This window comes from Oryctolagus cuniculus, chromosome 16, assembly GCF_964237555.1.
Source record: "Oryctolagus cuniculus chromosome 16, mOryCun1.1, whole genome shotgun sequence".
In the NCBI taxonomy this organism is placed as follows: Eukaryota; Metazoa; Chordata; class Mammalia; order Lagomorpha; family Leporidae; genus Oryctolagus; species Oryctolagus cuniculus.
In genome coordinates, this window is record NC_091447.1 from 57,446,255 (window position 1) to 57,471,108 (window position 24,854).

Here is a 24,854-nt window from a genome sequence, read left to right on the forward strand (position 1 = left end):
GGCACTGGCCCGGCTCCTGTCTGCTCGCGGCGGCTCACAACGGGTTAAGCGGTGCTCGCCTCCAAGGCTGCGTTCATCGCCCCATCCCTTCCCTCCCCCGTCTCCAGTGCCCCCACTCGCTCCTCCCGTCTCGGGCTCCCTGTCCCTAGCAAAAGCCGCAATCTCCCTGCTGCCGCGTCCTCCTGGGCACGGCGCACGCGGGACCCGCCCAGGCCGGGAAGCTGCGCCGATGGAGACCCGAGCTGGAGGAACGCCGCAGCCCGGACTCTCGGGCAGGGACCCCTAGACGGAGCCGCAGGCGGGAGCCCGGCACGCACGGGGTTAAAGGCGCCGCGGCCGTCAGAGGAGCCGGGCCCAGCGCCGCGTGCGCTCCGGCCCGCCCTGCCAGCGCCGTGCCCGGCGCTCGGCTCCGGGGAGCGCAGCGGCGCGCGAGCCGGGAGGCGGCGGAGCGCGCAGCTGGCGTGGGGACCTCCCCGCGACGCAGCCGGGTCTGCAACCGGAGCCGCGGAGTCGAAGCCCAGCGGCGTGGAGCCCGCGAGCGCAGCCCTCTCTTCCCGCGCCTGGGCCCGCGACCGCACGGCGGGATGTTCTCAGGGGCGCGCCCTGGGCGCTGAGACCGAGCCTGGCGTGCGGCTGCATTTCCCTCTTCCGGGGCACTCCGGCCGTTGGCTCCACCGATGTGACGCCCTCCCTGCGGAAGGATGGGGATCTTTCTGGCATATGTCGGATTCGTCGTCTTCTCTGTGTTCTGCGTGCAGCAGGGGCTTTCTTCCCAGGGTAAGTCCGTGCCCAGCGGCCGCTCCTGCCGCGTCCCTCACCGGGCGGGTGCGCCGGGTTCCTAGTAGGGGACAGGCGCTTGGGGTGTTACGCGTCGCGGTCCGTCTGGCATTTTTCTCCCAAGTTCATTAAAACGTGGGCAAGCGAGGCTGGAGGGGAAACCAAGCAGCGCCTGGCAGTGAGCGAGGCGGCTTCCCGGGCGAGCGCAGACACGGGCTTTTGTGCAGGTTGTATGAGCTGCTATCTGGGTGCGTGCACGGGGAGCCCTCGCCCGCACCCAGGCATCCCAGGGACCCTCCGCGGCCAGTGCTCCCTGCCCGCGCGGGCACGCTGGGCGCGGAGCGTCCCTCCCCGGGGTCCCGGAGTCTCCGTTGCCGAGTATTTATCTGAACCCCCAAGGAAAGGCACAGCCGGCGCTGCAGGCAGCGGTCGCGGAAGCCACTTGTCCCGGACTTCGCAGCCTGCACTGGTCGCTCGGCACCGCCAGCAGCTCTCAGCTGCGGGAATGACCGCATTCCTTGTGTGATCAGAGGCCGAGCCCTGCTTCCGGCGGGGGCAGAAAAGTCCCTCTCGGATAGGAGTCCTTGGCGGCTCCCGTTTCCGTTGAGTATAATTCAGTTCCAATCCACTAGAGAGCATCTGTGGATTTCATAAGATTTGGGAAGGATGCACTCATGGTGTCTGTCCATCGTTAAAAAGTGAGGGGTGCATCCGACCGAAATGATTCCTGCAGTCCCCAAGGGAGCGCACTGACCGGGCGCTTCCCTGCTCCAACCTTCCCAAGACCGCTTGGAGGGAACACTGGGCCACTCACAGAGCGCCTGAGTCCACAGAAGCGAGTTGAAAAAAAAATACGTGCGGGAGGAAGGGAACCGCTTGTTTTTGTGAGTGCCACCGGGCCCTTGAGTGTTGCCACCTGCAGTGTCAAGGTTGGAGGATGCCAGTGCAGTGGTCCTGGGGGGATCCTGGGGGTGTGGTGGCTGTGTCCCCAGAATGTGGATTTCCAAGACACGAGCTTTGTGAGAACAAGTACTAAGGTTATTTTGGAAAGGAAGAAATACACGCAGCTTAGGAGAGCAACTGCAGGCTCGGCTCGGGGCAGAAGGAGCCCTGCTCGGATGCATCAGGAATGCGTGCACCGACAGGGCGCCGCGGGCACGCTGAGCAGGCTGTCCAGTGCCCGGGAGTCACGGGTTGTTGAGCAACTTGGGGCCCTGGGTATGCTGCACCCCCAGACAGGCTGTCTACACCGCACCTCCCCGGACCTGTTTGTGGGGTGCAGCGGCCCCACCGGGTATCTGGATCCGACCTGGCTGGGAGACGGTGGTCGCCATGCTTGTCACTGGATCTGAAGCAAAGGGGTTTGGGCCTGGTAGCAAAAATAAGGCAGGTGATCGGGAGGCCAGGCCGGAGGGGCTGTCACGGAGGGGTTTGTTGCTGGCTTTCTTTTAAGTCAGGAAAAAACAGCGCGCTCTCAAGGGACGAGGCCTGCGAGGGTGGCGCGGACGCGACAACGGGACGCGTCTCTGTTTTGCAGCGAAATTCACGGAGTTTCCGCGGAACGTGACGGCCAGCGAGGGGCAGAACGTGGAGATGTCGTGCGCCTTCCAGAGCGGCTCCGCCTCGCTCTACCTGGAGATCCAGTGGTGGTTCCTGCGGGGCCCCGGCGGCCTGGAGCCCGCCACCGAGGCGGCCGGCGCGCAGGTAGCGGCCGCGGCGCTCGCGCGCCCGAGGGACGCCCCCCACCCGCACTCCCCGGCCGGGTGTCCTGGGATGAGCGACGCCCGGGACGTCGGCGGCTGAGCCCGATGTGCTCTGGCGACGCCAGACTGGACCCAGAGAGAAGTCCTGCCCGGCACGAGTGGGAAGCGGGCCCCGGGCGCCCTGCGGTGGCGCCGGTCCTAGGACGCTCCCCGTCTGCCTCCGGACGGTGGCGTGGGGCGGGGGGTCCTGTGGGAGAGGTCTCCACACCTGCACCCGGCCAGTTCTGTCACCACCGCCGCCCCTGGGGGCGCGGGGGCGCGGGGGAGGGGTCGAGGGAGCGGAAAGGGGGGGGCCGGGAGGGGGCCACGGGGGCGCGGAGCCCCGCGGGAGGCCGTGGTCGTGGACACGGACACTCGCGCCCCCGCCCGCCCTGGCGCCATCCCCGCGGTCGCGGTCGCGGCCACGCAGCGGGACGCACCCGGCCGTGCCGCGGCCCCGCAGCGCAGTCTCACGGGGCGGGCGGCGCGGGCACGAGGCGCTGCGCGCCGCGGGCGCTCCTCGCCCCTGAGCGGGCGCGTGCTTGTCCCGCAGGTGGAGCTCCTGCCGGACCGAGACCCGGACAGCGACGGCACCAAGATCAGCGTGAGTGTCCGGCGGGCCCCGGGGTTAACTGAAACGCGTTTGGATTTGCAGTTTGCACGCGCGCGGGGTGTCCTTACCCCGCTGGGTCACCGGAGTGGAAGCGCACGTAGTCCCTAAGTCGAGTTTCAGGTTTTAGTCAGGGGAATCAACAGCCAGACTCGATATGCCTCAGGGAGGTCGCGAGACGCCGCCAACGTGAAGAGCCCGTGGAGAAGGCGGGAAGCATCCGGGGATCTGGGGAGAAGGCGGGAAGCATCCGGGGATCTGGGGAGAAGGCGCGAAGCATCCGGGGATCTGGGGAGAAGGCGCGAAGCATCCGGGGATGCGGGGTTGCGATGACAGAAAGCCGCGGGACCAGAGTGCTCCCCCGCGGCTCGGGCCCCTTCCAAGTAGTGCGAATCCCAAAGCTGACGTCACCGCCCACCCCCATTGCAAACACCTGCACGCGCAGGTGGCCACTCCACCGGTTACTGCTTTTAATAGTTGTGAAAGGAAGAAAGATGGAAAAACTAAGTGTACCTCAAAGGTTAGGGTTAGGTTGTTGCTTTAAGTTGACAATACCGTCTAAGGACATTACTGGCGGAAATCGCTGTCTGAGGAGAACGGGGATCCCCCAGGCCTAAATACAATTCGAAGGTTTGTTTCTGGGAGTCTGAAAATCCCGTGGTTCTAGATGTAGAGGACATTCACTCAGGCTCTGACAGCATGTCCATGATATAGGTAGAAGGTTATTTCACAACCAAGAGTGTAAAATCTGTACACAAATTCTGGAATCGAAATGAGTGATCTCAATAGGGATGAAATACCAAAGAAAAATAAAATATAGACCAGAAATTAATGTGTAGTTCATAAAATCAGTGACTTTTTAGAAAACTTTAGCTTCATTTATTCTTGTGTCACAGAAACTGTTGGTTTCATATAATGCCAGAAAAGTTTATTGGTAAAGTCAGTTAACACTTTTTCTTAAGCCTTTCATGTCACATGCCCAGTCAGAATTAGGCCACCTGCTGACCATTGCAGGTGGTCACCCCTGCTCCATCACCCAGAGGCCCGCAGTGGTGAAGGCCTTGTCCATTCTGACGTTCAGACACTTACCTACCGATGGTGTTCATCTTCACCAGCAGTCCCCAAAATCTAGGGAGTGGAAAACCATTCTAGATCCAAACTCAGGCAGGACACATCTGTTGTTTTGCTTACCATCTGTGTGGCTTTATGTGTTTATCCTAAGCCTGCAGTTATTAACTTAGAGTGCTGGGGAGCTTGGGTCACATCCTGATCCCCGCTCCACCCTGGAGATGTAGACCTGATATTACTGCATTAATACAAGAGAGCCTTGAAGGAACACCCAGGTAATCTTAATGTTCAAGCAGCACTGACAATTACTGACCCAAACCACTAAGACTGTTTACCCAACTGTAAAATGGGATTATAAAGTTTACTTCATTTGGAGAATGTATTTGAAGCTATTAATTTTCCATTATTGTAGAGCATCCATACATTTACATGGTTTTTTTTGTATCCACACAAGTACATGCTTATGGTTATAGTCCACATGGAAACTTTTTGTATATATACCTCTGTATTATGTAAAAAAAGATGAACAGTTCTCAAGTTTTCTTAATTATTTATGGTCATTTGAAAGCTAAGTGGACCATTAACAAAATAAATAACATTCTGCCCCTTCACTTTTTTCTCTTTCAAAACAAACCAACTCCTTAAATCTTGAATGTCTTATGAACTCCATCTTTTTTCTGTCAAACCCAGACAATAGATGATGTAATATCAAATCTAACTATACAGATAAAGTACATATATATATACATATGTAATATTTCAAATACTTTGTGGAGAATTAAAAAGTAAGTCCATTTTGATGCAAAAATTATGGAAGCTACATATGTTTTTTTTACAGTAAGTATCGCCACAGACTTTTTGAAGATACCTCATTATGTATAATGCAGTCATATATAGTATCTAATATTACACATATTAGATAAATGGTCTTGCTATTCATCTGGTAGAAATTATTGAAAGAAATAAAAGAGCCTAAGGGTTGAAAATCAGACCCAACCCATGATTAATTGGTGCATTAGCACAAAGTCCCTGTAACAGCAGGAGTATTTCTCATTTCTGGGGGTATTAATCTGTACTCTGGGTCCCATGACTATCAGCAAGACTGCAATCAAAGTTTGAGCAGAAAAATATTTAACATCCCAGTGTATTTTCACTGCATCTTTAGCAGTCATCCCAACGTGGGGGTAATAGTACACTCTGAAACCACAAGACCAGCAGGCTATTTGTGTGACCTCTGAAGTTCAGCAGGTCAGTCGATAACCAACAGTGGTCTTGCCAGGTTAGGATTCACCCATCAGAGTTCATCAGCCAGAGGCCAATCCCATGATGGCAGAATGACAGAGCTGCTACTGGAACTTGGGACATGAGGACCACATGTCTGATGGCCTCTGGCACTGTTTGTGTTGAACTAACTAGTAGAGATCCCTAGAGCCTATGAGCCAGTTCTAAGTAGAGGAATAAATGAGACCTTCAGTCCTGGCGTTAAGGAAGTGAAAAGCCCCTTGTCTGTGGCTATAAGGCCATCAACACCCTTTATTTTTCTAGCAGTAGCCAGCTCCGGATACAAAGTGAAAACAAAGCCACTTGATGTAGCACTTTACTTTTTACCTGCAATTTTTCAGACAGTGAAAGTCCAAGGCAATGACATCTCCCACAAGCTTCAGATTTCCAAAGTGAGAAAAAAGGATGAAGGCTTGTATGAGTGCAGGGTGACGGACGCCAACTACGGGGAGCTTCAGGAACACAAGGCCCAGGCCTACCTGAAGGTCAATGCCAACAGCCATGCCCGGAGGATGCAGGCCTTTGAGGCCTCGCCCATGTGGCTACAAGACACGAAGCCCCGCAAAAACGCCTCTGCAGCGGCTCCCAGCAGCATGCACAGCTCTGCCACCCAGCGAGCACACGCCACCTCCAGCCCTCACGCAGTAGCCAGGATCCCCAAGCAAAGTCCACAATCAGGTATGGAAACCCACTCTGAGCCTTTTGCTTTCTCCCACACAGCCCCTCTCCAGGAAGGTCAGGTAGAGAGATTTGTATGTGACAGTTTGACAGTGGGAGTCCTGGTTGGGTGGGAATGGTGAGGAGACAGGAGCCATGGCAAGCCTGAGACTGGCAGGCCCTGGGAATGTGAATCTGCCCATTAGTCCCTGGCAGGCTTCAAATCCAGGGGATCTGAGAGCTGGATTTTTTTTCTTTGCCTGTATTTACACATTATAAGAACAATAAATCATGTAATGTTATATTATAAATGCACATTCATTTCCTGTACAGATTTATGTATCAATAATGACCCAAATTGCAAAGCTCCCACTTAATCAAAATGTAAATGAATGAGACACACATCATCCACCTTTTCAGCCACACACAGCGTTAAGCAGGACTGTTAGGGTTTTGATCGTGGAGGAGAAACTTCAGCTGCCTGTGATGGAAGCAATGGTGGTGATGGGAGGGAGGGAAGGAGGGCCGTGGAAGGCAGTAAGTGGTGCAGCAATAAGGCAGCTCCTGCAGATGCACCTCCAATGCCAATTTAGAAGCTTAGTCACACATTTCCTCAGTCAGCTGTGCAAGTTAAAGCTGTTCTGAATAGAATTAATTTATGCACTCATTCAGCCAATGGAAACTCACTGAAGTTTTAACCTTGATGTAGGATAAAGGCTTCTTGGAATAAGAGCCCCCTCGGTAGTCCTAATTGTTTCAGACACTGGACATAATATCACAGGAAAAAGAGCACAAAAATACTTAACTCATCCTTCTTGATGTTTTTCCTTTTACATTTTATCACTGAAGCAATGGCTGGTAATAGGGAATTACATGACTAACACTAAAGGTCTCATCAACCACTTAATAAAAAAAAAAACTTTGGTCGCTTTACCAGGATGTTTTCTGAGCTACATTTATATCAGAAATTATCCTGAGTATGCATCAAATACAATCATTTATCAAAAAGAAGGCAACACACACATTTAAGCCCTCGCTTGTGAACAGTGGTTTTAAAATAATGTATGCCAGCATGTAGAAGCTTTGTGTCCTCAGGGATCTGGCTATCAGATTGGTAGGGAGCTTGATTTAGGGTCCCTGCAAGCTTTCTATGCTCTTAAACACAGACGAGCAACAGTCCTAGCATGTCCTGGTCCTGACAATTTATGTCTGGCTGATGAACAGATAGCTTAGCATCTCTGAACCCCTTTGGCTTTGTCTTATTTTCCTCTTTATTGTCTCTGTTTCCCAAATTAAAGGACAAAACAAGCTTAGATAATAATGGTTTTCTTGTATATGAATAGTCTACACCCACATCTGTATCTTAGTTACGATTTTGTCTCCCATCTTTAATATGGCTTTGTTAGCATTGTGATTGGTGCTCCCCTGACAGTTTTCAGATAGAAGGTACTGCTCGTCCCATCCAGCCACTCACCCTGCTGTTAGGGACTCCTCACTTTTTCCAGAATTGAGGGAGAAAGGAGAGAATAGGTACAGGCTTGTGGAACCCTGGGGTCACGAGGAGCCTTTCTCACTGGAAATCCTTGCTCCCAGCAAAGCTTAATCTGAAGTTCTCAAGATGTTTAACTTCCATTTTTTCTACAAATGAATACTGGAAAACATTTTATATTTTTTATCAACATTTTCCAATTTCGATTTCAAAAGCTGAGATGGTCCAGCCTCTCATACAATTTAGTTGTAAGTTTCTGGGCTTACACGACTGTGGTTCTGTAACACAGAACCTGGGATGGATATTTATGTGTGATATTCACTGCATAGTCACATCCTGATCTGTAATTTTTTATGGTTCTCCAGATTACATTCAAAAAAGCTCATTTCAGTACCCATGTTTCATTTAATCATTCATTTGTTCCTTCCGTCACTTTAAGGAACTCATACACCAGACACAGGCATACAAAAGGAGATGACTCACTCCTTGTGCTCTGGGATTTTTTGTTAATTTCACTTAATGCCCATCTTTCTTGTCTTATTCTATTTTAGGCAATACATGGTTGAGGTATCAGAGTTAACGTCTGGCTTTCATAGCCAGAAAGCATTGCCAGCGTGTTATGTTTTGCCTTTGACCCAGAGGTGAGCCTTACCTGCAGGGTGTGAGGCACTGCAGGGTCAGCCTGTGTTGCAGAAGCTGCTGATGTGGCCTTCCATTTTCATCATAGCATTTGTCCTAGCCAACTACTGTGTCAGACTGAACTACCCAACTCTTTAATTCATAATATTTTTCTATCAAAGAAGTTCTGTGTCTTTGTGAAGAGAAAGCATTAGCTGAAAATTTCTTTAGATAAAATCTCCAAATGGCTATACAGTTAACTTGATCAGTTTCCCTATAGAAGAAACTCACATGTAGAGGAAGATGAAGGGACATCTACAACCACACATGTGCCACAAGCATGGTACAGTTTTCCCCGTCATTGGCCATGGCCATTCTGAGATACTTTTCTAGAAGTTAGCAAGCATGTGACAGATATCTCCTGTTTGAAACTGCTTTTGTAAATTTTTTCATAAATTATAAATTCTTACCTCTTGAGATTATTTCAGTTCTACCTCCATTTTGCAATGAACAGGACAAAATACCAAAAAAAAGGTAAATCAGGCAGATAAAGAAATCTTGGTTCTTGTCCTCCCCTGTCTCCTCTGCAGTTCTGTTAAGCTCTCTCTAGTGTTGGTCCCATGACCAATGTCATCCCTATCAAACCTGTCTCCCCTCCCTTTTCCTCTTCGCACAATGCTCGGAGAGAGAATGCCAATAAATAGGATGTGTGGGGACAGCAACACATGGAATTAGCAGCTGAAGAGGTATTCTGTGCAAGAACGGTCAGAGGGCACCTTGGAAGAAGGGGTGTGAACAGTTGCGAGTGTTTGTACGAGAAAAACAGTGAGAAGAGCATGATGTTCAGTACAGTGGCATGTGAGAAGTCACTGGGCTCAGTTCCCTCTCAGTCCCCAGCGTGAAGACTCCCAGTTTCCCTCGCTGCGCTAAAGCCATCTGGACCCAACCCGCCCCCAGATCCCCAGTCTTCCAGAAGCGAGACGTGCCCTGCAGACCACCTGTACAGTCCTTCATGTGTTGTCCCCATCTGTCTGCCTTCTGCTGACCCCTCCCATTCTTTCTCAGGCAGGGACACTGGGAGCACTGCCCTGCTCCATCCTGGCTGCCTGGATCTTCCCAAGGAGGTGGACAGACATGGATGTCCTGTGCCCTCTATAAGGGGCAGTCAGTCCTCTCAGCCTCACCTCCCTGGCCTCCTCCCCCTGCCAGTGCCACCACAGATGCCCTCTTGCACTTGCACACCCATGACTCATCCTTCAGCTTTTGCCCATCACTCCTGGATGCTACCTGTGTCTCCTCCACTGGCTCCCCATCTGCTGACCCAGCAGTTCCCCCTCGGCTCCATAATGTCATCCTCTTCCCATCCTCCATCTCCTGGTCTTCTCATCTGTTTCATGGATTTGGCTAGTAGCTTTCTGTTAGAAAATCTTCCATTCATGTTTCCACTTCAGATCTGTTTCTGGAGACCCAGATGCAGCCCACACACCTTGTGGCAGATTAGAGAAAGCTGCACACCTGCTGATGCTCCACTCATTGGGAGGGGAGCCTGTTTCCTCCCCCTATTGGGCTAGCCTTGACCACTGTAGCCAGTAAGCCATGAAGAACTGAGAGTGTGTCAATCCCAGACCTAGACTTCAGGGAACAAAAGCCACCTGAGATGCTCCCTGGGAAAGCCCAACCAAGGCACCGTGCCTTGCAGCCGAGTAAGATTCTTGGACTCCCAGCTACCCAGTGACTCTCCTGTAGCAAGCATCTGCAGCTTGAGCCCACCAGAACCCAACACACTCAAAGCTGGGGGTGCTGACCAGTGGTCTGCTTAAGGTGCAGAGTTCAGGGTAGATTGTTGCAGAGCAGGAAATAGCAGACCACGTTGCTGTCTCATCTGTCCCACCAAAAAGCACTGTGTCCCCGTGTTCCCAAACTGATTGCCTCATCCCAGTCCCGGCTCTGAAGGAAACCTTGAGCATATTCTTAACTCCTCCATTGCCGCTGAATTAGGCATTGAGTCCCCATCATCCTCATCTCCCAAAAACATCGTGACAAATGGCAGCTTTCTGTCCACCAGCCCCACCATTGTTCTCAGCACAGCCACTGGCTTTCCTCTCTGTTCTGCCCCCTCCTACCTCCCGTGTCAGCTCCAATTCAGAGAAATTATCACAACTATTCCAAGGCACTGCCACAGTGTTGAATCTGATTCCAGCCCTGTGTCTTCTGAATTCCTAATTCTGACGCTCAGTCTTCCTACCTGGTGTTTAGTGTTTCCAGGTGCTTTCTGCAAATGCTGTTTTCTTTTGCTTGCATGAGTTGCCCCTCCCCACCCAACCCCATTGGCTGAGTTCTGACTCAAAGGCACAGCCCTTCAGAGAGCTCTCTCCTATTCTCTGAGTGAGACTTGGCTGTGACTTCCCACGTGGCTCCTGCAGCAGCAATGGCTGACCCTTCCTTGCAGTCTTGTTATGCTTTCCATTTTGGGATTAGCTGCCTTTCCTGCACCAAGCCCTGCCTTCTGGGAAAAAAAACAAGCTCTGGCAGGGAGAGACGGCTGGTCACCCTCATTCTGGGACTGCATCTCAGTCCTCCAGGTGCCCAGAACAGATGGAGTTTGTGTTTGGGATGACACAAAAAGAGAGAGACAATGTGCCTTTGTTTTATATCCCTTTCCTTATAATTATGTAAGCAGATCATTTTCCCAGTTCCGAAACTGACCAAAACCCTCTAACAATATTTCCCAAAGTGTGGGGGCCAAATGCTCATTCATATTCCAAGGCTCCACCCAACACCAGTCTGAGTGTGGAGCCAGAAGTAGGTGTGTTTACGTTCGGCAAAGTAAGAGAGTAATTAGCTTTAACAGTTTTTGTGTGTGAGAACGTGTCTAGCCATTGGCTGTAAGGTGTGTCGGCATGCACTGTACAGACCTGTTGTGTTGCCAGTTCTTGTTTAGAGACCCTCTTGCCTTTATTTTTCTGGTGTAGGTGGGCTTTTGCAAAGCTGTTCTCAGACGTGTGATCAACTGCTGGTGTCTGTAGGTGAGCTGGCCCTGCTGCGTGTGGGGTCCCTGACCGCTCATCAGGAAAAGTGGTCTCTGAACGCTGCACACCAACACTGCCTTTTCACCAGGCTGTGTCTGAGTGTCAAGAAGCACCTGCCATTCCCACTTGAGAAGTCAGGCAAACAGGGCAGCTTTCCAGAGTGGAAGGTTCAGCAGGGGAGTCTGAGAGCAGGTTTCAGGGATGTTAGGAGGAGGGAGATGAAGGCAGATTGATTCAGGCCTTAGTGTTGACATTGGTTTAAATGATCCAGCTTGGCTGCTCACACAGGTTAAATTAATGGGATCATTGCTAGTCTGTCAGTTAAGAGGCGCTGTGTAAATCACGTGTCTGTGAATAAGATGAAAAACAGATTTGAGGCCATGGTTTGGACAATCCAAGTCAAGGAATCTGCTAGAGCCAGGTTTGAACTGGAATTTTTTAGATTAAGAGTTTATTCTGGTTAATTTCCTGCAAAGCGTTTTTAGCTTTACTCATGGAAATGCAGTCACTAGCTGGGCCTTTAAACCAAGGCCTATCTGTAGGCTGGGAAGGCTTTTCCTTCCCTGGTGGCCGTGACAAGATTCCCCTGTGACTGCATTTGAGGCATCACCTGTGTTTGAGGGGACAAGAAGCAGAATTCGCTGTGTCTTTACCTCATGTTTCCAGGGATTTCATGGTCCATGGGATTACAGGAGCAGCCATGGAGTGGCTTCCCAAGGTTCTTGCAAAGACTCCACTCCATGGGTCAATGTAACCCTAACCCTAGAGCAGGAAGGAAGAGCAGGTGCTCCTCCCCTCACTTTCCCCATGGGTACTGGAGCACGGATACCTTTGTCTCATACAACAGGGGGCACAGGTGAAGTGCAGAGGTGCTGCCCAGGCCTCTCCCATGGGTGCCAGTACAGGTGAGAGCTCCCAAAAGCTGATCAAGGGGATGGCTTCCCCGCTCTGCCACAGAGCAATTAGAGATACATCGGAAACATAAGTTTGAGGATATTTGTAAAAGCCTCAGAGAGAATGAAATGGGAGCAGGAACCAGTAATAAAGATGTCATTTATGATGCTGGAGAGCTACACACTTTCTTCCAGACTCACCCTGGACAGTGGGAACTGCCAGTGAGCGGGTCTGAGTCACTCTGGTCCTCAGTGCCCTGGTTTATGAAGCTGGTCTACAAACGCCCATGCCACGGGGATCCCCAGGTTGCAGGGTAAACCTGCACGGGATGAACCTATGATGTGAAAGCACACTATTCAGTAACCACAATTTAAGAGGATACTCAGTATAAATAGAGATTAAAGAAAATATCAAGAAGACTGGAAAAAGCTAAAAAATCTGATTAATTAAAAAATAGAAAAGGATTTATTTAATTAATAAATGCCAAAAGGAAGATCACAGTGTATAATTTATGCCCAAATGAGCTCTGATTAAAATTAAAAAGATAGGGCCGGCGCTATGGCATAGCCAATAATGCTGCTGCCTGCAGTGCCAGCATCCCACATGGTCTCTGGTTTGCATTCCACCGGTCCACTTCTGATCCAGCTCTCTGCTGTGGCCTGGGAGACCAGTGGAAGATGGCCCATGTCCTTGGGCCCCTGCACCTGCGTGGGAGACCTGGAAGAAGCTCCTGGCTCCTGGCTCCTGGCTTCAGATCAGCGCGGCTCCGGCCATTGTGGCCATCTGAAGTGATGGCCAGTGCATAGGAGTGAATCAGTGGATAGGAGACGTCTATCTCTCTCTCTGCCTCTGCCTCTCTGTAACACTGCCTTTCAAATGAAATAAATAAATCTTTTTTAAAAATTAAATTAAAAAGCTAAGCCAAAAAGAGAAATCAAATATAGGAAGATTAGCATAAAATCAGAGGTCTGAGGCTTTGAAGGTTTAATGTTACACAATAATTGACAAAGGCAGATGACATTTTACTATAAATAATCTAACATATTATTTAAATAAAATGTAACCAAAAAGTGAAGCAACCGACAAGGAAATATTTGGGTCTAATACTTAAGAAAGTAAGTAAAATTATCAGCATTTACATTTTGATTATGATTGTATAGTGTGCTGCAACCCCCTGGAGATGCCAGAAGTGGGCATGGGATCTGAGTGGTGACCAGGCACATGTGCAGCCTGTTTGCACCTCTGCGTTACAGCAGTGTCCAAACAGAAAATGCCAGGGCATCGCAGCAGCTCCTCTATAATTGCAGTCACGAAGAATGTAAAATACGTAGGCTTTCTGCATAGAAATGACAGCAGCAAACAAGTAGTGTAAGATGAGAACTTACTGAGAGAACTTAGTAAACATGCTGTGTGCTTGGGTGGCCATTCTCAGTATTGTAATTATGATGGGTTTTTAGAAGCATTTATAGAATTGATAAGTCTCAGTCAAAACCTTTGTTCATTTTTCTCTTGTTTGACGCATGTCATTTAAGCCAAGAATTTTTTTAATTTTTATCTTTTTAAATGTTTATTTGTTTTCATCTAGTTGGAATGCAGAGAGAGAGAGAGAGAGAATTAAAGACATGGATCTTTGATCTGCTGGTTTACTTCCCCAAATGCCTGTAACAGACAGTGCTGGGCCAGGTGGAAGCCAGGAGCCGGGAGCTCCATCTTGGTCTCCCATGTGAGTGCAAGAGCCCATGTCTTGGACTGTCTTCTGCTTTCTCTCACGATGCACTAGCAGGAAGCTCGATCAAAAGCAGAGGACCCAGGGCGGTGAACCTTCAGCATCAGCTCAACCTGCTGTGCCACAGTGCCAGCCCTGCAAACTGTTTTCTTTTTTAAGACTTATTTATTTGAAAGGCAGAGTTACAGAGAGGTAGAGGCAGAGAGAGAGAGAGAGAGAGAGAGGGAGGGAGGGAGGTTGGTCTTCCATCCACTGGTTCACTCCTGAGATGGACGCAACAGCTGGATCTGCCTGGATCCGAAGGCAGGAACCAGGAGCTTCCTCTGGGTCTCCCACGCCGGTGCAGGGACCCCATCACTTGGGCTGTCTTCCACTGCTTTCCCAGGCGATAACAGAGAGCTGGATGGAAAGTGGAGCAGCCAGGACTTGAGCCCTTATGGGATGCTGGCACTGCAGGCAGAGCTTTACCCCCTATACCACAGTTCCGGCCACAGCAAATAGTTTTTAAGTCAATGGGTATCAGCCAGGTTGCAGTGACTCAGGTGTTGTGTGTGTTGCCACCTGTGCTGTGAATCCACTCTTTCCTTCCCAGAGAGCTGTGGCAGGAAAGGTCAGCCACATGGCCTTGGCTGGCCCATGTATCCCTGAAATTGCTCTTCTGGGAGGGGGTTCCCAGGAGATCTGCAGTCAGACTCACCAACAGCCTTGCTCGTCACAGTTTTTGTGTACCTAGAGATGTGCTAATGAAGAGAGTAGAGAAGTTGCCTAATGAATGTGTTAAAACATACAGTGAATGTTAAGTAGCTTCTAGACTCATGTTTTCAAAGAAAGTTTCTTGACTTTAGAAAAAACTCAATACATAACATGAAAAATATAGAATACAAAGTCTTTAAGCAGAAATATGTGCCCTATAAAACTTGCGCAAGGAAGATCAAAATGTACAGTAGAGGTCAAGAAAAGTAATGATTTTTTTAATTTCCTGGTTATTTTATTTTTATTTCTAACACTTGCACAATGACACTTAATTTGTTATAAAAAAAAAAAAAGAGTTAAAATCTCCCAGATTCCAAAATGACAGGCGGGTATCTCATGAGTAAGAACATAGCAAATGTGTGAAATATATTCAACAAACAAAAGGAAGCCAAGTAAAAATAATGGCTTTGTGGGTTATAGAGATTGTGGCAAAATATATATGCATGTGTGTACACATGAACATGTGTGCATATACATACACACATACTGCCCATGTGTAATACACGTGAGCAAATAAAGTGCTGCTGTAAAAAAGAAGTACTCAGAAGTTTCTAGAGATACCAGAAAGAAAAGGTTTGGGCTCCTGGTCACTGGAGGGCCAGTTTTTGAGAAACAAGAATTGATACAAGGAAATGGGTTCATTCAAGAGGCTGGCAGCTTTGCACAAAAGTGCAGATTCTCAGGTGAGTTAGCTGGGTCTCAGGAGGGCCTGCAGGTCAGTGCCGGAAGCTGCCTGGCAGTGTCCCTGTGCTCCAGCTTGGCTCTGCAGCTGGAAGGGATCCTCCCTTTGGCTTTGGGCTTGATGGTGGCAAATTCCTTCCTTACTCGAGATCCTGCTGTATTAGCTGCCCTCCTGTGGCCAGTCCCTGAATTCCTAAGCGAACTTCATTTATCCGTTTGGACACTGACTACTCAGAGTCAGCAATTAGCTATTGATAAGCAGAATACAAAATGAGGAGAAAATGTTTTCTCTTTAGTTGTGGTTACACTATAGTATTGAAATTAGGAACTTTATATTTTATTACAACTTGCTTCCTGTGAGCTGAGGAAATGATCGGACCACCAAATTAGTCTTTGTTTTCCAAGCAAGATTCTAGGCATAAAGCAGCATCTTCTACAGCCCTAATTATTTCTAATTAGACAAATGTATATGCTATGAAGAAAATTTTCATTCACTCTATTTCAAACTACTAAAAATAACATGAGAGTTTTAAAGAAAAAAATTGTGTCTTTGTAATGTTAATGTCATTATAGCACCTAGCACTGTTTTAGCATGTAATTAGAATTAAATAAATATTCAGGGATTAAGAAATTGTGTTTTGGCTTATGTGCAGTGTGAAACCCTTGTGATGATTATGCCACCGCTAGGAATGTGTGTCAGTTCTTAAGCAACTTGGTCAGGCTGTAAGAAAACAGACTCAGAAGACCTGTGTAACAATGGCCAGAAAAGATGAGAACACAGCACCTGGCCGTGTCTCGTTGGGCCCTGACAGCAGCTGTGGTGGTAGCTTGCTGCGGTGGTGTTGACAGGTTGTGCCAGGGAATCTGATTGACTCTCCTGACACCAGCTGATTTCTGTCCTTTTATTTTTAGTCTTAATAAATAGGATATGGATACCAAAAAGCCTGCTTTAAAATCTCTAATTATGTAATTCTGACATCTAGAAAACAATTTCTGTTTTAAAGATAATTTGTAAAACATCCTAATAATTCAAAAAATACAAACTTGAAAAATTACATGTAAAATCTAAAGACATTTCCCTTTGGTTCAAACAAGTGTGTCCCCTGGAACATAAAACAGTATTATTGTACATCCAGATGGCATTGGGTCCTCAAATAATTAAATCCTCAAAACCACATGTTGTTGTAGCAGATATTTTAATTGAGGCACATTCTTTATACCTTATGATGGCTTCTTTACTCTTCACTTCAGAAGATGGGTGGAATTGAAAGCACATCCTCACAGCTGTGTTTCTTTCCTTCTCCCTATTTTTTCTGAGTTCCTCAGTTGCCATTTCTAAAAGTATGGCCTGTTTTTCCTCCTGCGATGAGAGATTCTTCTCTGATAGCATTGGAGATGAGGGTCTATCATAACAGGCCAAAAGAAGTGTGAGAAGAGAGATTCTTTATTTCATAAGTTAGTGAGCTATTGCTCAAAAACTCAGCCAAACAAGACCCTCCTTCCCTATTGCAGAGATTATGAAAGTGCATTTTTCTGGCCTCTCACCTTAGTGGTCAGTTGTCCACTCTGACTTCCTTAGGGCAATGTTTTCTGGCTATCCTGGGACAGGGGCTTTGGGTGCACAGTACCAGCAGGTAAGCCACTACACATGATGCCAGCTCATCCTACTTCATTCCTTAACCCAAATGCCCTTCCATACACCCTTCGTCGAATTCAGCATCACCTAGCATTATCAGTGCAACAAAGCCACCTGTGTGGAGTACCTAATATGGAATTTGTGGTCATTCAAATAAAGTTTAAATTAATGTGTATGTTTGCATTGTAAATAAAAAGTTAGCTAATTAAGAATGAAAGCATAATGCAGGAAGCATATGTAAAATCCGTGACTAGATAGTTTTAAGCACTTTTGCAGGATTTCTTTGCCTAACTGATGAAAATTATATAGCATTCTTATTCTGTACTAAAGCGGTGTGTATGGAATTACATATACAGATGTGAATGTGATGTTGCAACTTCATTCTTGAAACAGTTTATTTTTCTGGTGATTTCTATTCTCCCTTCCATTTTGTCAGAGCTCTTGTATTTCCATATATTGTAATAGGCAGAACTGGGAAAGTATAGAGTTTTCAGCATGAGAAATGCAGATGAGTTGGTGGCAAGTTAATGTGCAGCATCAGATGAAACGGAACGCCTCTCAGCTGCTCACTGCCTGCTGACTGTCCATTCTCAGGGAACATTCCCTGCCTGAGATGTAATTTTGTAGCCTCCGGGGGTCAAGGTCAGAGGCACAGACATGTTGCTGCTGTCATAGTCATCCTGCCCGCACGTGATCAGTCCTTATGCATGGACGCCTTAGCAGAGAGCAGCCGCATTGCTGCCACGTGCCTGGTTTTCAGTGTCCAGAAGGTGAATGTCCTGGCGGTGAGCCAGAGTCTGGAGCACTCTGACCGACGGGGTATGGCCAGGAGGCCTGCCGTGGAGATCTCCTGTGATGGGTCCTGCACCGCCCTGGTCGCATCCAGAAGCCTCATGACTCAACAGGGCAGTGGACTGGTTGAGAAGGGGAGTTTTACCCAGCTGCCACCAACATGCCAGGGATAGTAAAAACAGACGGCTTGGGTGTTACATCAAAAGGAAGCACATTTCTTTTAAAAAATGGATTTCTGGAAGAAATTGACACTGTCCCTTAAGAATTCCCATGAAAAGACATTCTTTTCAAGAAATGATAGGAGAAACCACCCTATCTTGTGACCTTTCCCCCCAGGCAGTGGTTTGAGATATGCAGACCCGCGTAAGAATTGCATTAAAAGGCAACTCAGATTTTCTCACTCAACTACTTTGGTCTCTCAGAGCTGGCATCTGTCATGGAAAAGAAGTGTGTCTGAGGGGCCTGTCCAGGGAGCGGTGATGGACAGTCGACTTTCTGTGAGCTGGACCTCTGCACACACAGCCAGGGCTCGACGCTGCTGCTTTTGCTCTGGGGGGCTTTCCACTTTCAGGTTTGTTCATCTGAGGAGCATCCTTAACGCTCCCTTCTGCAAAGCAGAGGTCGGCGGGGATACCATGGAGCACAGGGGAGGGAACTCAGCTCGCTCTGCACTGGATGCGCAAGAAGAGGAGGAGGAGAAAGGCCCATCCTGAGGACGGAAGCTGTGAATGAGGACCCTGCCCCATAGCTAACAACTGAGGGCTGTGGTTGTGCAGGAATCCTGCCTGTCAGACGATGGGCAAAGCTGAGAGCCGGTAAAATTCATGTGTGATACAATTTTGAGGTCATCGCCTCGATTTCCATTTAGTTAGACGGGCTTCCCCCGGTAGCCTCAAGCCCTGGTTGCCATCCCCTCCCTGTCACTTGGACAATCCACTTAACTTTTCTTGGTTCTGGGCTCTCAAGTTTAAATCAAAAACTTGTGAAACAGAGTTCTCAGAGACACATCAAAGCATTGGTAGAGCCACATGTCACTGAACTATTCAAGTGAATTCAGGGGAACCTTTAAGCTCTAAATGTCTCTAATGGGATAAGTTCAAAATACTGTTACATCCTAAGACGATACTGCATAACAAACAAAGCAAGCTTTACAGTTAAGGTTTTGGTAAACCAAGATGGGTGATATTTTCCTACCCAGTACACCTTGGAGTTGGGGGAAGTTGTCTGCAGTTGGTCACATCTGGTGCATTCTTTCTGGATAGGCTGGCACAGTCCACCTAGCAGCTTCATGCATTGGTGCAGTGCTGCTGCCTCAGGGAGCTGAAAGGCCCCTGCTCTCCGTTGGCCTCACTGTTGCTGGTGCCTTGTTTTTATGTATTGGCTTTGCCCACCCTCAATTCTTCACATAGCCCCGGGTGTCATTCTGTCTCACCAAGACGCATTTTCTTGGTCTGTGGATCCATACATAGGCTATTGAGAGAATGAACCAAGATCATGGACAAAAGGTCCCTACTGTGTGTTGCCTGGCACATGGCAGACCCCCATGTTTTCTGTGTTCTGGAGATTAATGTGAGCAAGAGATGCAAACATCTGTGATGAATCCAGCAGGGCCTTCTTCCAGCCTCGTGATCCTGGGCACAGGAAGAAGGGATGTGCACAAGGGGCTTTGCTTCCTTTAGGCCAAGCAGAGGGCCCTGGAACAGGGACCAGGGAGACACCTGGCTGCTGCACTGGGAGACAATGCAACTGGAACACTGCTGGCCTGGCTGCTGCTGATGCTGTGCTGGCTACAACTGTGCTTGGATCGCTTTCAGTTTTGCTTTTTCTTCTTAAGGAAATGGATGGAATATCTATTATTCTCTGAAGTAATAGTGATGGTGAAGACAGCATCTTTGGGGCTTCCCTGTCTTTCCTGTTGGCCACAGTCTGTTGAAAAGGGTGACATGAGCTCTCCATCTTGCAGGAAGAGTGAAGGGGGTGAAGGAGGGACTGCGTCCTCTAGAGAGAATTCTATCCCATGGCCTTTACCAAGTTCAGGACAGCCTCCTCCTTGCATGCATGGTGCCCACTCCCAGTGGGCACCTCTGATCTCAGGTACACAAACGAAAGGCAGCATTACTTGTAGAGCTTCAGGATGTCCTGCTGTGCTCTGTGCCCAGGGGAAGTCCCTGGTCCTATGGCTCTGCTTCCAGCTGGGTGTGGAACCTGCAGGCTTCCTGCCAGGATGTAGAAGGCAGAATCCCAACCTCACTTCTTGTGTGCTTATATACGGAGGCCAAAGTTTAAAACTCCTGGCTTTGTTTTGGAGAGTAATGGGGGGAAATGGCTAGAATTTTCCCTGCTTGCTTTTAATGAGCTAATGGTGTACTAATATGAAGCAAGATGAATACCATGAATTACAAGCAGTGTAGGCCATGGGAGAGGCAAAGACAAAACCTTGCTGAGGCTCCAAGCAGGGGCTGAGGGGCATCTGGTGAGACAGACAAGGCAATGCAGCTACACCTGGGGCTGCATTTAGGGGTACCCAGGCACAGAGTTCAAGAAACCACATAAGATAGATGGTCCCCAACACTCTGATAGGAAAGCATAATAATACACGAGCAGCTATTATGCTCATGTTAGTGAATTGTGTACCTGATGGCAGTCTAAAATCTCTGCAGCTTTAGCATTTTCTTTATAATGCACACATCCCCAGTTCATAATACACAGGTGAACCACGCTTTAACTTGCACACACTGGATGCAGGATGGGATACAGTGGGTCAGAATGAAGCAGCTGTTCTCAGTGGGGCACTTGGACAATGGCAATGCCATGAAGGCTTGAGTGACAGGGAAAGGCCAGCGTGCAGCATGGCACAGTGTCAGCAACCCTGAGCCAATCTGCAAGGTCCACATTGAAAAGGAAGCCATTATTTCACCAAATATCTTTCAAAGAGTACATGGTTTTATTGTTAGCTTTTTTTAAAGCCTTTCTTTAACACCAGGTATATTTTGTATCAAATCAAGTACTACTAACTACTTAGGGAGCCTAATAATAACTTTTTTATATCTGTTGAATCCCTGTCCAAAAGATAACAATATGTGCTTAACTTTGGAAAGCTGTGATGCTCGTGTGGTCCGTAGGTTGCATGTGTCGTCCTGGCAAGGTCTCTGAACCTGGAGCTGTTGACCTGAAGCAGGCTGTGCCTTCCTCACCTGGCCCTTCTTCATACAGGCACTCACCCCAGAGCCACTCCCAGTCGTCACTGGGCTCCTGGGGAGACACTAAATACCCTCCTACAGGTGGGCTACACACCTTCCAAAATGGCAAACCAGTGGCAACACTGCGGCACCCTGATAGGAAACCAGTGATTCAGGCTCATATTAGATGCCTCATATAGCAATATTTTGTTTTAATACAGATCAGTATCTTATATTTATTCTGCAGTGGCTTTTGGGGAGCGAGGGCCTCTGCTTCCTTTGTTTCCTTTGCATTGTGGAGCTACCTGTGTTTCAGTGGAAGGCCTGGAAAGGTTGGCTTTCCCCACTGTTAGCTCTTCAAACCCCTCCAGCCTTTCTCCAACAAATAAATAGAGAGAAATGCTTGGAACCCCATCACATATCTGTTTCTTTACTAATAAAGGTATTTAATATATCAATTTTGGCTAGAAGTTTACTGGACATCTAGTTACTTCCCTTCAGTAATCTTGGGAAGAACTTCCAGTTCTAACAGCAGTAACTTTTCATCAGACTTTGAAGATCACTGAGAAAGATCCTTTTCTGAAGCAAATGCCATGGCAGTGCTCACCCTCACTCACAAAGACACACACACACACACACACACCCCTCCCCATCTCCTGGAGGCTGGTGGGTTTTGTTGTGCGAATGTAGCAGGAAACCAATACAGGAACAACTAAGTGACCCACAAGGAATTAGCAAGGGAAAAGGTTTGAATTTGTGTCTCTCGATGTTCCCAGCCGTGGGATGGCAATGATTGCAAACAGGCAAAACCCCAGCGACTCCCGGGACTGAAATACTTTGTATGTGTTGTTGTTTGCAGTGCATGCCAAGACACTCATGAGCACCAGAGCCAAGCTGGCGAGCTAATTAAATTATAAATGTATGTATTTAAACAGCCTAATAAGGAGCATTGGAAATCTTCAAGATGAGCGAATATCTTATAACTTCTTCCGCAGGTGCGAGGATAGCTACAAGCCATGGACTTTCTGTCCTGCTTCTTGTTTGTGGCTTTGTGAAGGGTGCTTTGCTTTAATCTAAAGTGCTGACTTTTTTCCAATATCACTTTCTCTTCTTAAAGCAAAGAGCAAATCGCCTGTAAAATCTACGGAGCGGACAGCAAAGTTGACCCTAAACTCCAAGCACCACTCTGCACCCACTGTACTCTAATATCCTACCCAAGGAGCGCCTGCTTCCGGAGCATAAACGAAGAGGCTATCACATGCTTTGTTGATGATATTTTCTTTGGCAAATCACCTGATCTTTTATTTCAAGAGAATTAGTGTGAAGTGATAGGATGTTTTCTAATAGCAAGATCTATTTTTTTTTCCTTTTCTTTCGGCAACTGAAAGTCATCATTTCACTGACTGCTCAGGGGTTGGCCAGAACATCATCGGAATAAACATTTACACTGTGGATACCGTTGGTTTCCTACTAAAAGGCCCATTGTCTACAAAAAAACAAACAGATCAAAATGCTACAGAGCATAAACTACCATCAGCTAAAGCCCCCAGATGGGGACAAGAACAAAATCACCAACACTACACGTCGACAAGAACATTAAGCAAAGAATATTAAAAGAAAGATTTTTTGTTTTCCCCTTTTTTCTTGGAATTTTTCTGCTTTTTCATGATTGCAGTTCGTGTTCTGTGGTGGCAAGCACTGATTATGGCCAATCCCTGTCAATCCTGGGAGGTTTCTATATAAATACATTTTAAGTGTTCTATATTTCAACGTGTTTTCATTCATTTTGCAATTCCTGTATATGCAAACCTGACAAATTCTGTAAATTGCTTACAGTATGTGTGATATAGCTTCAAAATAGATACACTATGAACCTCATGCAAGCTGATTTTCATCATTATATATAAATATATACATATGGATATCTACATGATCAGCCATCAGCCAACTTTTTTTGGCAGAGCATTTGTTTTTCATTTATAATTCATGCACTATGTGAGTTTCATAATGCATTGTTTCACTTCCATGGTTTGACAGCTACAGATGGAAAATGCATATTCAAAATTGTGTCAGTCTCTGATAAATGAATTAAGTTTTTCTGTGTGTGTGCTACACTGGAATTTGCTGTGTTCTTTTATTATGTGTGGTGTTCACTGAGGAGTGAGGGTCTTCTGACTGTAGAATGTATACTGTCTGGCTTTGACAGCTCTCCTTGCATTATTATCATTGCTGCTGTCAAAAGGAATGTTGTTTCCAAAAAATTTTCACCGGAGGCAGAGGTGGGCAAAGCCCCCATGATTCCCGGCTTCATGGAAGAACACCTAGTGCCATGGTTCCAAATGCTGCTTCCTTAGATCTTTGTGAACTTTCGTTGTGTTGTCATGCTGTTATTTGCTGCTAATTATATGTTAATATTGCCTAACTAAAAATTAAAATTTGGTTGTTGGCTAATATAATATGCAAAAGGCAACTGGAAATCTCTGACTCTAAAGAAGATAATGTGTGCAGCTTTCACTAGGTAAAGGAATTTTAATTCTAAATATTCCAACTTTGTTGGCTGTATGATAATTTGGACCTTGTTAAGAACTGTTTGTTTTCTCCTCTGGCAAGGGACACAGAACCGTTCATGTGTTCCATGTATACTGTGCATAGACATGGCTTAAGAAAGAAATGACCTCAGTTTTCCTTCCAGAGAGATTCTGCCATTTTCTTTCATTACAAAACCAGAAAGTCATCTGTGGGAATCATCTGCTGCATGCTGAGGTCTAACCTGAAGCTGAAGGCAGTGAATATCTCTGCTTTCAAAGGTAAATGCATTTTCTGTGGCCCAGTTACAAGCAATGTTTATATTTTCATGATATTCTTGACATTACTTTCTGAGAAATACTGTTCACGCTTAATCTTTTATTGTTATGTTTTGTGTTGATTTATGATTTCAGTCTAATGAGAAAAATAAAGGTTTTGATTGCGCTATTTTATTAACTTAGAAATGTATTTTCTTTCAAATATTAATATTTTAAATGAATAAAATAGTGGAAGAACATATATATATATGTAGATATATATCATCTATTAAAATCTATCAGGTCTTTTCTTTAAAGATTACATACATTAAAGCCTAAATTAATACACAGATTCAGTCAAATTCAATCAAGCTGGGAAAATCCTCCAGGTAATGTATTTTTACATGAGATGGGTTGGTTCTAGAGCTCTTCAGACTTGTGCCTGTATCTCCGCTGTATTCACAGTTTTAATAAAGATCACATGCTAGTTTGGGAAAAGTTCTCGTGCGACTCATTGTATCAGTGTCCAAGGTGATGAGGACCCATTTTTCATTGTGCTACCAGCTTGCTGGCCACAGTGGCATACGTCTATTTACATGAAGTTCAGAAACTTGATTTGGAACTTTAAGTACTAAAACAAAAATCATAATGAATTGAGATGTTTTAGTGGTTTTCACCTTACACTGTATCTCTCTGGGACTTTATATGCAGTTATGACTGGAAATGAAAAAGACTGAAAAGTAATGGATCTGACATTCTTAATCTTTTTTTTTATTATTATTATTTTTTGACAGGCAGAGTGGACAGTGAGAGAGAGAAAGGTCTTCCTTTGCTGTTGGTTCACCCTCCAATGGCCGCCGCGGCTGGCGTGCTGCGGCCGGCGCACCGCGCTGATCTGATGGCAGGAGCCAGGTACTTCTCCTGGTCTCCCATGGGGTGCAGGGCCCAAGTACTTGGGCCATCCTCCACTGCACTCCCTGGCCACAGCAGAGAGCTGGCCTGGAAGAGGGGCAACCGGGACAGAAGCCGGTGCCCCGACCGGGACTAGAACCCGGTGTGCTGGCCCCGCAAGGCGGAGGATTAGCCTAGTGAGCCGCGGCGCCGGCCGACATTCTTTATCTTGTTTCCAAGGTCCTGTA

General features: G+C 47.3%; 1 protein-coding gene across 1 annotated transcript; it reads left to right on the forward strand.

The window, feature by feature from the left end:
- Positions 1-556: 556 nt before the first annotated feature.
- On the forward strand, positions 557-24,213 carry VSTM2A (V-set and transmembrane domain containing 2A). The gene is given in 6 exon segments (XM_051853135.2): positions 557-777; positions 2,315-2,481; positions 3,073-3,123; positions 5,820-6,156; positions 22,050-22,123; positions 22,125-24,213. Coding segments are annotated over 6 exon segments (783 nt in total). The 5' UTR covers positions 557-701; the 3' UTR covers positions 22,203-24,213.
- Positions 24,214-24,854: the final 641 nt, after the last annotated feature.